Source organism: Oncorhynchus mykiss, chromosome 16 (assembly GCF_057628025.1).
Source record: "Oncorhynchus mykiss isolate SJ-2025 chromosome 16, ASM5762802v1, whole genome shotgun sequence".
In the NCBI taxonomy this organism is placed as follows: Eukaryota; Metazoa; Chordata; class Actinopteri; order Salmoniformes; family Salmonidae; genus Oncorhynchus; species Oncorhynchus mykiss.
Genome location: NC_143037.1, coordinates 63691608 through 63704918, shown reverse-complemented (window position 1 = coordinate 63704918; position 13311 = coordinate 63691608). Strand labels below are relative to the sequence as shown.

The 13311-nt window shown below is 42.5% G+C and overlaps 1 protein-coding gene across 13 annotated transcripts in view; it reads left to right on the top strand.

The window, feature by feature from the left end:
• Positions 1 to 13311, top strand: part of LOC110492486 (glutamate receptor-interacting protein 2) — a 53957-nt gene that overhangs the window by 1345 nt on the left and 39301 nt on the right. For 7 of the 13 annotated variants that reach the window (XR_016487461.1, XR_016487459.1, XR_016487460.1 and 4 more), the window contains exons 2-7: positions 7381 to 7455; positions 9468 to 9603; positions 10882 to 11027; positions 11613 to 11699; positions 11798 to 11873; positions 12614 to 12759. Coding sequence is in view for 4 of the 13 variants with exons in the window: in XM_021566847.3 (XP_021422522.2) it covers positions 7381 to 7455; positions 9468 to 9603; positions 10882 to 11027; positions 11613 to 11699; positions 11798 to 11873; positions 12614 to 12759 (666 nt within the window). In the remaining 9 variants the exon portion in view is untranslated. Of the gene's footprint in view, positions 1 to 903; positions 2032 to 7380; positions 7456 to 9467; positions 9604 to 10881; positions 11028 to 11612; positions 11700 to 11797; positions 11874 to 12456; positions 12760 to 13311 lie in introns of those variants that run through there. The other 6 variants (XR_016487463.1, XR_016487464.1, XM_090203722.1 and 3 more) reach the window with 3 other exon arrangements.

The following is a 13311-nucleotide window of genomic DNA, read 5'->3' as shown; positions in this document are numbered from 1 at the left end:
TGAAAATGTTACATCTTATTTGTCTTAGTTCCAAAAAAGCATTATATCATAATGGAAGTGTCAAGTATAAGGCATTAGCACTGTTTTATACACTTTTTAAACAAACAGTTGTGTGTTGAATCTAAAATCGATTGCATATTGCTTCCTAGTATAATATTTAAAAACATATTGACTCACTATTAAATCAGTTTTTTGACATTGAATTTGTTCTCTCTCTCTGGTCTATATGTTGAATTCTTTCAACATTACAGAACTACACTGAGTGGGTGTGCTTCTACTGCTATACATAATTAACCTAATTCTGTTGCCTTGTGTGTTCCCCTGGGTTTTTATCAGTCCATCTCACAGCTCTGTGTCTCCTGTTCCTCTTTATTCTGTAATAAATTAATTAGTTTCGCTCTGAATCACCAAAGAGTAAATGGGGTATTAAGGACGAAACTCTCTGAGGAAATTATCTACGCCAAAGAATGTTGTGTCCACTGGAAAGAGCTGACTAATTAGGCGACATGCTACAATGAAGAGAAACACGGGAAGCGTTTGTTTGTAATTGTTTGATGTGTCTCTGGTCAGGGCTATGCATCATAGACTCTATAAATCTATGCATTATTGGGCTCAAGGATGTATTTGCACGGCACATAAAGACTTAATTTACTAGCTAATTTATTTGTACCTGAGCATATCCTCACATCTGTGGACATTTTTGTCAGTGTTGTTTTCTAAGATCTTGTTTAGTACTTTCATGTGGTCTTTGATGCCATTTCCCTACTCTCAGACTATGACAAAAGTTCCTTTGGGGGGGATTGTCAGACCTTAATACATGGCAACATATGGGGGGGGTGACGGCGTGAGGGTGACAAATGGACAGACATGTGTGGCTCTCAGTCAGTCAGCGGCCGTGTTAACCCCTCTCTGTATGTGTCTGGGTGGAGGGCAGATGGCAGATGGCAGCAGAGATGCAGTGGGGCAAAGAGCCCTCTCACCCAGAGAAGGGAACATGAGATGTTCAGCACTCCACAGATTCCACCGATTGAAAGAGAGAAAGCATATCGTTGATTCGATTTATATCCATTGCAGCCAAATGGCTGATGTAAAAGACAGAATTCTATGGTCAGCAGTTCAAGCAGTTCAGAGAAAATCACAGTCTCTTTTGGCTTTGTCGCAGCATGAATATATGTTTATTGGTAGTGATGCTCTTGTATAAGCAGATAACAATCATTGTGATGAGCCTATGGAATGTGAGGTAGAATTGAATGCATGTGAGGGAAAAAGCACACAGGCATTAGCTAGCCTGTGTGTGGGTGGGATAACTATGGTGGTACAATAAGATGGTCACTGACTAGTGTGGAAAATGTGTGGCTGATATTTTATGGGCTCAAAGCGACAATGGATATGGGGGTGGCGTTGATTGTGCGCTTGACTGTAGGGAGTGTGTGCGTGTGTGTGCAGGGGGTGTGACTGCTTCATCACACCCCTCTGGCAAATAGAGGGAGAAAGACCCTCTTCGACACAGTCACTGAGGCTGTGTGAGTGTGTCTGACGGTTTGTATGTGTGTGAGCGGGTATGTGAGTGTGTGAACAAGGGGAGGATTATTCCTCTGGAATAGGAAGCGTGACCAGGAACACCTTTAAAGGAACCTCAGCATGTTGGGAGGAAAAGAAGGAGAGATGATGATTCCTTTGTTGCTTTGATCATTTAGTGTCCCTGCTTTCCGTCTGTCTGTGGGAATGACTTATTACAGCAACAAGCAAATTGTTTGTTATCAAGTTTAAACAGTTCATGGGCAAAAACATGGATCAGGATTTGTTATGTAATTTGCAATAAATAAAGATATGCTTCAAGTAGAACAGTGATATGAAGAGAAGAAGACTGGGTTTCTGAGGACGGACAGACAGACAGTATTCCCTGGGGCACCTCGCTGGGTCCGCTGGCCACTACAACAGAACAGCTACTTTCCTCTCAAATCGGATGTTTTGACAGGACTGCAGACATGCTGTGTGGTCTGAGGAGAGAGGCGAAGAATAGCAGCATCGGTAAGACTGCCTTAAACCCACTGACTGCAATCATATGAATGAATATCACAGACATGATATAGCTAGCTATATGTACTGTTGCTGTGTAGTTAGTGTGTAATGTCTGTCATATGTGCTACAGTGTACAACGGGTGGGTGTAATCCTAAATGCTGATTGGTTAACAGTATACTCTAGTGCTACACCCTAGTAGTGTAATTGTCATAGTAATGGATTTATGACTATCGTTAGTGCCTGTAATAGTATTTACTTATGAATATGAAGTGTGTAGTGATGCATGCTGTTCAACTGAGGAGCATCAACTTCCTGCTTTTGTACCTGTAGTTATACCTGTAGTTATACCTGTGGATGTCAGCCTTCTGTCATTGGAAGTTATTTGATCATCTGGGAATGTGATTATCTTTTCCTACATTGCAGTTTATTCAGATTGGTGGATATTTTTTTTACTTTTTAAATGACAGCTCTGTCAAGCACCAGTATATCTATTATTTAGCTAATAAGGCACAGTAGACGTCAATGCCATTTGATTAAAGCCAGACAGTACTGAATACCAGATTGCAGTCTGAAGTGGGGGCTGATATAAAAATGCAAACTGGGTCTACGGGAGCCCAGTTTATTTTAAAAATGTACCTCTGAAAATAGAATTTTGATTTAAAAGCCATTATCAGAGCGGCCCCCACATTTAACCTACATTCTGATTGGTTCTGAGGGAGGTAGGTACAGTGCCCTGAATTACATTGAGTTAATTGACTCACCAGAAATACATGGGGCTGACTGTAGTTTTCTGATTACTTTGCACACCACTTTCAGTAATGTTGTGAGTACAGTCCTGTTTGCAGATCTCAAATGTATGGTATTGCAGTTCTGCTCTTGACCCTTGAGCCACAGACAGAAATTGAGTATTCCCTCTGCCAAGACAGCATGCTTCTACCAGCAGAATCATGTTATGCCATACCCAGTTAATTGTTGTTGCTCAGGTCAGTTTTTTTGTTTGTTTTGGCTGCTAAATTGATTAAGCCAGTTAAATAAGTCACATATTTCGCCTATGATTGGCCTATCAAGATCACTAATAATGTTTCTAAACTGGTGCATGTGTGTATGTGTGCGCGTGAGTGGCCACCGTGCGCGTGTGATCTAAGGCTGTTGAGCAGGATATTTTTGCAAGGAAGTGAATAGAAGGTCGTACATGATCATACTATGCATATTCCTGCATGCCCTTGAGCTTTGTTTTGGTCAACTCTCACTATGTTGGATTATTATATTATTTCTGCAGATTTTTCATAGTTAACATGTGGCTTTATCAACCTCCACAATGATATGGAGTGCATCTCAGAAGACATATATTCTCCTAGTCTCTTTCCTTCAAATGCACTGATCTGAAAATATAGGAAAGCTGAAAGAAAATTATTGATACATTACGTACCAGTAACAGGTAGTTGTTTTCACTAGATGAAAGAAAACAGGCAAGGAGAATAACCATTTAAGACTAGTGAGATACACCCCATGTCATTTTGTCTTTGTGCAAATTAGTTCAATGCATGCAAATAATGAAAATTCATAATTTTTCCATTTTTGACCAAAGGCTGGCCCCATTGAATATTTCAGAATGTGAGTTTAGTTGGTGATGTAATATTATGGATTAAGAGTCATGATACCAAAGTGGATGAAGGGTTAATTGAGTGCAAAAAACAACACAGAACAGCAATATCAGCCACACACATGTCCAGGGTTGTGGAGTACATGTAACTAAAAAAACAACTGTAATCTGTTACATGACCAGCGAAAGTATTGTAATCAGATCACAGACACTTTTGAAAATATAGATGATTAGGCTACTTCTAAGGTTACTTTTAAATGCAGAAAGGATGTTTGTGAAAAAATACTTTGATACCTTTCTGTTTTCTCAATGACATTCAAATCAGCATTGAAAAAAGGCACAAGTTTAAGTTTGTTCTCTCTGCCCTGAGCAAGTCTGACCACAAGCCAGAGACTACTATGGCAGAATTTTCACAGGCAGCACAATTCTGATAAATCTTTCCCGATTTGGTCTTTTGACCAATCAGATCAGCTCTGAAATAGATCTGATGTCAAATGATCTGATGTGATTTGTCAAAAGACCAATAGTGAAAAAAATGATAAAAATTGTGCTGCCTGTGTAAACGCAGCCTATGACGACACACCAAATGTGTTTGATGGATCGCAGGAAAAGAGCAGGAATAGGTTTTTGTAGAGTGCAGTGCAAGCTACAGTATGTCCTCCAATGATCTGACTGCTGTACTATTATTATATTATGACCATCTTGAATAAGCGCTTGGAGGTATTATGACAGCAGTGGTGTAGCCTACGGGCTATACGGATATCACTTAGGCCCATTATTCTACTGATATCAACACAGCAATTAAGAATATGTGAATCACGCTGCTGCTCTCTCAATTATTTGCGCCTTACAGATTGTGGTTGTTATGGATGACCGTTCACAAATGTATAGTTCTATTTTACCCCAATAATGATTGAATTGAAGAAATATAGGCTAAGTTGTCCATCAATCATTGTTAATGGGACCGGTGGACAGACAGCCAGTGAAAAATGCTCTCTTGCAACAGCTGAATAGTGCAGATCCCAGCCTATGGAATAAAAGTTTGAGAGAGTTCCTAACACCTCCGTGGTATAGTGCTTCATACATACTGTCAAAAACGAGTAGGGCTTTTATTGCTCAATCTAGTTTGTGCTGATAGAACAAAAATGTCCAAAGGCATCAACAGCTGCAAATGATTGAGATATGGAAGTGTCACCCATAGAGATCATATTAAAGATGTCTCTACCTATTTGCCATATGTGCTTTTGTCTGTGCCTAACAGTGTTCATACCATGTTTGTGCTGCTATGATGTTGTGCTGCTGCCATGTTGTGTTGCTGCCATGTTGTGATGTTGTCTTAGGTCTCTCTTTATGTAGTGTTGTGGTGTCTCTCTTGCAGTGATGTGTGTTTTGTCCTGCATTATTATACACTACCGTTCAGAAGTTTGGGTTCACTTAGAAATATCCTTGTTTTTGAAAGAAAAGCACATTTTTTGTCCATTAAAATCAAACTGATCAGAAATACAGTGTAGACATTGTTAATGTTGTACATTTTACCTTTATTTAACTAGGCGTGTCAGTTAGGAACAAATTCTTATTTACAATGGCGGCCTAGGAACAGTAGGTTAACTGCCTTGTTCAGGGGCAGAACGACAGATTTTTACCTTGTCAGCTCGGGGATTCGATCCACCAACATTTCGGTTACTGAACCAACGCTCTAACCACTAGGCAGCCTAGTGTCGCTGGAAATGATAGATTTTTTTATGGTAATATCAACATAGACGTATAGAGGCCCATTATCAGCAACCATCACTCCTGTGTTCTAATGGCACGTTGTGTCAGCTAATCCAATTTTATCATTTTAAAAGGCTAATTGATCATTAGAAAACCCATTTGCAATTATGTTAGCACAGCTGAAAACTGTTGTTCTGATTAAAGAAGAAATACAACTAGCCTTCTTTAGACTAGTTGGGTATCTGGATCATCACCAACTGTGGATTCGATTACCGGCTCAAAATGGCCAGGAACAAAGAACTTTCTTCTGAAACTTGTCAGTCTATTCTTGTTCTGTGAAATGAAGACTATTGGATGCGAGAAATTGCCAAAAACTGAAGATCTCAAACAGCACTGTGTACTACTCCTTTCACAGAATAGCACAAACTGTCTCCTACCAGAATAGAAAGAGGAGTGGCAGGCCTCGGTGCACAACTGAGCAAGAGAACAAGTACATTAGAGTGTCTAGTTTGAGAAACAGATGCCTCACAAGTCCTCAACTGCCAGCTTCATTAAATAGTACCTGCAAAACACCAGTCTCAATGCCAACAGTGACAAGGTGACTCCAGGATGCTGGCCTTCTAGGTTGTGCTGACCTTCTAGGCCAGCATCCTGGAGTCGTCTCTTCCCTGTGTACGTTGAGCCTGGTGTTTTGCGGGTACTATTTAATGAAGCTGCGAGTTGAGGACCTGTGAGGCATCTGCCAGTGTTTTATATATGTTTCCACACTATGAGGTTGGTAAAATACTATGGAATTGTGAAATTATGACAATGCACTTTTAGAGTAACAGCTGTTTGAAAAGACTGCCTGAAATGTCAGCTTTTTTTGGCTGGGTGGGGTTTGGTCTGCCTGATATAAGTTAATAGACCAATAACAAGAGTTTGCCCTCCTCTCTGCCAGAAGCAGCTAGTTTTCAGATCACACATCCCTCCCATTAGGCTCCTCCAATTAGACCCTTCTCTCTGACCACTCCCAGACAGTCCTGGCAAAATTCTTTCTTGAGCTATTTTTGTTTCTTTTTGACCCTTTTAATTACAGTCACAGTAAGGTACTTAATTGGTACCCAGAAATTATTTGATATTGAGATAAAAACGGCTGCATTGGACCTTTAAGTGTGTAACGTGCTGTTTAAATCACTTGGTTGAAAAGGTAGTCCTCAGTGGACTGGATTTTAGGAAGTGCAGTGTCAGATTTCTCATCATCGCGAATGCTGACATACCCACGCTGCTGTATCCAGCTTCAAACAGCCAGGCAAAGCAGGGCCACTGCTCATCTGGGCCCGGTGCTTCTGTGGCAGTAATGGCTCCCACTGTAAAAAGAAGATCCTATAAGAACAGATAGAGCCTTTCCTGGTTTCCTCTGTAGCAGCTGTTGTAGATGACTGAAAATGGTTGTATTCTCCACATGCCTGAACAGTCCATTAACCACAACACGTTCCCTCAAGAGTATTTCCCAGCTCTAACTTATGCTGAATGCACCATCTTGGTGCATAATGTTTCACTGCAGGTAGAAGATGCCTGTGGACAGAAATCTAGGATCAGCTACTCCAAATCTAAAGGCAACATTATCTTCAGATCAGCGTCTATTGGAGAAAATTCCATTTACTCCTAATGTGTCTAATAGGGTTCTCTGTGTGGCTTCTGTCTCACACTAAAACTAGCTGTCTTGATCTCTTGACCCTTCCCACTATGTTACAGTGGAAACAGAGCAGCATGACCTTCCGGCTCACAGATTGACCTGCCAGTATTCTGTTTGAGTTACCTAAGTGCCTGTTGGAGGAGTTTTTTCCTGTTGTATCTCTCTCTAATGTCCACACTCATTCTAATGGGGATCAAAGGGTTAAACGAGGCCCTGGCAGCTGTCAGCGTATGGATGGGGGATGTGTTGGTGTCAGGTTCCCCCCCTCCTCCCTCTCCTCTCTCAGGAGACACATTCCTTACATACTGTAGTAGTTCTCCAAACATCCAGATTATTCACCAAATGTTCCTTTCATTGTTTCAGATGACGGGCCCTACTCTAAGGGCAACAAGGACTCTGGAGGGACTGACCATGCCTCCAGGAGACGCAGTATTGCAGGTACAGTGGGGTTACACCTTACTGTGACTTTCAGTGATTCCACTGTTTCTCCTCTGTGGTACCATCTCCAATATTTTCAGCCTTACTCTCTCCAAGATGTAAGGATATCTGAAGGAGTGAAGCTTTTCAATGTGATTGTTTGATCACACATGTTCCATCACGTCTTCGCTGCGTTGGTTGATAGGTGTGGCACTGTTATGAATATATTGTGCTGTAGTGCTTAGATAAGGAGGAAATAAGCCTATGTAGCATACCTGTCGTTGGAGACAAAAGGAGTCCTCTCCCCCCATGAATTTGGCATGATTTAACAGCACAGCACATTGTGGCCAGAGACAGAATGGGACCAAGTACATTACCTCCACAAAAAACTACAGCATCTGAAGGCACTACAACTAGATATCCATCAGAGCTAGTGTCAAGCCCAATTTATCCTCAATTCTGTTCAGGAAATTTAATTTACAAATCTGTAATTAATTTCCTTTTTTCTGTCAAGATGTACTTTTTCAATTCATTCACTGAATTCCATCCCATTATGGGGAATGTACTGAGTTTAAATGGAGCTGACCCCACCCCACTATCCATCAGTTTATATGGAGCTGACCACATCCCCTATCCATGACATCCATCAGTTTATATGGAGCTGACCCCATCCCCTATCCATCAGTTTATATGGAGCTGACCCCATCCCCCATCCATGACATCCATCAGTTTATATGGAGCTGACCACATCCCCTATCCATGACATCCATCAGTTCATATGGAGCAGACCCCATCCCCCATCCATGACATCCATCAGTTCATATGGAGCTGACCCCATCCCCCATCCATGACATCCATCAGTTTATATGGAGCAGACCCCATCCCCTATCCATGACATCTATCAGTTTATATGGCGCTGACCCCATCCCCTATCCATGACATCCATCAGTTTATATGGAGCTGACCCCATCCCCTATCCATGACATCCATCAGTTTATATGGAGCAGACCCCATCCCCTATCCATGGCATCCATCAGTTTATATGGAGCTGACCCCATCCCCTATCCATGACATCCATCAGTTTATATGGAGCAGACCCCATCCCCTATCCATGGCATCTATCAGTTTATATGAAGCTGACCCCACCCCACTATCCATCAGTTTATATGGAGCTGACGCCATCCCCTATCCATGACATCTATCAGTTTAAATGGAGCTGACCCCATCCCCCATCCATGACATCTATCAGTTTATATGGAGCAGACCCCATCCCCCATCCATGACATCTATCAGTTTATATGGAGCTGACCCCATCCCCCATCCATGACATCTATCAGTTTATATGGAGCTGACCCCATCCCCCATCCATGACGTCCATCAGTTTATATGGAGCAGACTCCATCCCCCATCCATCAGTTTATATGAAGCTGACCCTACCCCCTATCCATGACATCCATCAGTTTATATGGAGCTGACCCCATCCCCTATCCATGACATCCATCAGTTTATATGGAGCAGACTCCATCCCCCATCCATCAATTTATATGAAGCTGACCCTACCCCCTATCCATGACATCCATCAGTTTATATGGAGCAGACTCCATCCCCCATCCATCAGTTTATATGAAGCTGACCCTACCCCCTATCCATGACATCCATCAGTTTATATGGAGCAGACTCCATCCCCTATCCATAACATCCATCATCAGAGAGTAGAGGGAGGGGGAGAGAGGAGAGAGAGAAAGTGAGTCAGACAGAGAGAGATAATGAGGGGTAGAGAAAGAGACAGAACGTCAGAGGCAGAGATAATCAAGCCGTGTTTGTAACAGTTCAGACAAACAGACTCTGTGTCCCAGATGGATGCTGACTCAGTGACTCTGTCCATCCACTGTTCCTCCTGTGTTTTTCCCTGTGTCGCTGTGTATCCCTGTGTGTCCCTGTATGTTCCTGTGTGCCCCTGTGTGTTCCTATGTGTCCCTGTTTGTTCTTGTGTATCCCTGTGTGTCTTCCTGTGTGTCCCTGTGTGTGTGTAGAAGACTACCGGGGTGTGACCACCGTGGACCTAATAAAGAGGGAGGGCAGCAGCCTGGGCCTCACCATCTCCGGGGGGTCCGATAAGGACGGCAAGCCCAGAGTGTCCAACCTACGGCCAGGTGGGCTAGCTGCCAGGTGAGATCTCCACTGAGATGACACATCCGTAACCTGGCAACCGCAGCGAGCTGTCTGTATGTGTTACCCACACCATCCACACTGTAACACACCGCCTCACACTAACCTGGGGATCATAAACGCTGCAGGAGACCAGCTGTTTACTGGGTGATGTGGAGCCTGGAACTGATATTCCACCAGAGCATAGTTTAGGAGAGGGTCTCCTATGTTAATAAACAAGATAAATATGGATGTTCCCTATCACACAAACTAAATTAAATGACATCTTACTACAGTGAATTAATTGGTATTAAGTTAATGTAGAGAGAACTGTTTTAAGCGACTACCTGCTTTATTTAATTGCCTCCCAATTCACTTGGTATTCATAGGGATTTAATGTTTCTATTTTGGAGTGTGGAGCCATGTTATTTCAGTAAAGATAGTTGAATAAACATTCAATTCATATAATTTGTCCTTATGTCAGCCATAAACGCAGTGGAAAGCTCTCTCACGCTTCAGAGTGACTAAGTGGCATGTGACTGCAGCCTCTCATCTTTATTTATTACACACACACTCATATTAAATACTGGAAAATTAAATTATTTCTGCCACCACAAAAGTGTCTCAGTATAGAATGTGGTCAACCGACTAGATATGACAATCGTGATATTACTTAACAGCTTATCTCACTGCTATTATAACCATTACACCACTGGCCTGTTTGCTAGTCGACTCGGTTGATCTCATACACACAATATATCTATGTTAAAATGAAAGCGTATGACCGTGTTTGGTAGGCTCATGCTGATGTGTGTGTCCTGAGTCACTGTAGCGATTGGCAGTAGCCCAGAGGTGTAGCAGAGCAGCACATCTATTTAATTAGCATCCAAATGAGCATCGTGTTGACTCACAATGTCACATGGGAGACATCATGTGAAACATGTCTCTCATCTCTATCTGTCTGTCTGTCTGTCTGTCTGAAGAATTCTAGGGTTGCATCTATTTGCATAGCTTGTGTTATAATTAGACAGACTTTCTGCTACAAAGATGCCGAACATTAGTCATGACAGGGCAGTGATGAAGATACACAACAACGTTCTGAAGCCATGAATCAGGAGATAATATGTTGTTTTCAGAGTTTATCATTAGTGGGGCCAGGAGGTTTTCCTAAACATGTGACCCAACCAATCCAGAGATATTCCCTGGCTAAGTGACATGGTCAGGAAAAACTCATCAAGCAACGTCTTCAATGTTCTCTGCTGGGGTTGTGCTCTATTGTAGCTCTATCTCTCCTTGTAGGAGTGACCAGCTGAATGTGGGAGACTACATCAAGTCTGTGAACGGCATCAACCTGTCCAAGCTCCGCCACGAGGAGATCATCAGCCTGCTGAAGAACATCGGGGAACGTGTGGTGCTGGAAGTGGAGTACGAATTACCTCCCTTTGGTATGAGCACTTCTAGTGTGTATCGTCCTGCATCTATTATAGTAGGTCTATAATATCCATATATTTTCAAATAACATATACAGTAGTGGAGATAAGGTCAACATAGCTTGCCTTTGTTCTTGGTTGAAAAAGCATCCAATTCTCTCTGTTGTTGTCTTCTCATGCTGGGACATTATTCCAGTACAGTAGTTGTCAATTTATTTCTGGACTGTGACCCAGCAAGTAAACAAACTAATCAGAATCCCAGTGGAGGCTGGTGTCATTTTCAATCTGAAGACACGCTCATTTGAAGGCCCAAATGGAATGAATGGAATGTGTTTGATTTCTTTGATACCTTTTCATTCTAGCCATGAGCTGTCCTCCCTCCACTGGATGATCCAGTTTTGACCCATAAGGACCAAAACAGCAACCCAGCAATGGGTCGCAACTCACATTGGCAGTTAACACTAACCCTGAACCCAAGGACCCTGTACAGCAAACGAGAGGGGAAAATGCTTAGATAAAATAATTCAAACTCAGGTTAAAACACTGAATGTGAATCATGAATGTGACAGTTGTTCTCTCTCTCCCCATCTCTGTTTTCAGTCCAGAATGCTCCCTCGGGTGTCATATCTAAGACCATAGAGGTGTGCCTATACAAAGAGGGTAACAGCTTTGGATTCGTCATGAGAGGTGGGCATCATTCAGTCTGCTAGAATGTACAGTGTGTATAATGAAGGGTGGCAGAGGATGAAAGATTGAACCTGATCGTGTGTGTTCTGCTTCTCTAGGAGGGTTCCATGAAGACTGGCACAGGTCTCGTCCTCTGGTAGTGACCTACGTACGGCCCGGGGGTCCTGCTGATAGGTAAAGACATGCATAGGTGTGTGTGTGTGCGCACGTGCGTGCACACACGTGATTATTCCCTCATGAGTAATTTCACATGAGTAAGCAATAAAGAAGCTCTGGAACGCCTTGTTTTCAGTCAGTGTATGTATCTGTGTGCAATCTGTACAGCTTGCTGGACCTGGTTTTCTCTTTGCCATTTGTTTCAATGGCAAATGCTATTGAAAAGATGTAGTGATGCATGCCCCCCAGACCTATGGAAATGCAGTCATGCATTAATGTTATATCCACATTAACGGTATAAAGAGCAAGCTTCATCCTAAGGCTAGGGACTAGCTAGCTGAATGCTGTACTGCACTGTCTCTGTCCAGGATTTCTCAGAAGATTAAGGGCAACATACTTAGTATATACATCAAACAGTGATATGTTGAGTGTACTGTACACCATGAGATAATATATAGATATCATTTATGCTTATTAATGTATGTTCATTCATTTCCTGAGAGGTCAGAAGTAGAATCTATCTTTTACCAGAGAGAGGACATTGGGAGCTGTTTGGTGGCGAAATATGACTGTACTGCAATGTCCAAAACACCTCCTTCTTCCCTTTTTAATGTTCCTCTATTCCTAGAGACAGCAAACGGAAAGATGGTGACCATGTGATGTGTCTGTGTGGACAGAGTGCCTGCATTCGATGCCCTCTCCTTCATGCACACTTAAGGGTTAGTGTTCTCTCACCTCTCTCTCTGTCTCCCTAACAGAGAGGGCACACTGAAGGCTGGTGACCGCGTGCTGAGCGTGGATGGGATGCCCTTAAACCGAGAGAAGCACGCTGACACCCTCACTATGCTGATGCAGTGTAGCCAGGAAGCCCTGTTCCTGATTGAGTATGACGTCTCCGTCATGGGTGAGCACACACACGCTGGTCGGAGGGGTATTATGTGAGAATACGGCAGGCAAAGCAACATCGCTCTGAGGGTAAATTATGCGCCCGTTCCACAAGAATGTATTAGAGCGAGTGTTCGTTGCTCACAAGCCGCCACTGGGGATTCACACGCCTACAAAACATGTCAACACTTAGTAGGAATGGTACAGCAGGTACATACAATAAATACTCTACTGATTCTATTATAGAAGTCGACTCTTTACCATATATAAGTAAGCCAAACCACCCGGAAGTTTAGGATTATTTTCTTTCATTTTGCATGTTACAGAACGGTTTTATTCTTCTAAATGAAGCAAAAAAACTAAAACAGAGATCTAGGCTTTTATACACCCTAATTAGAACTAGTGCTTCACAGTCAGTCAGTCAGTCAGACAGTCAGTTAGACAGACAGATGTTCCTGCCCCCGAAAGAGCCTCACAGAAGGGTGCAGAATGTTGAGGACCGAGAGCTTGCGTCAGTTTGGCATGGTCAAATGTCAAATAACCCTTCAGTCTGTTCTCCTCTGATTAAAAA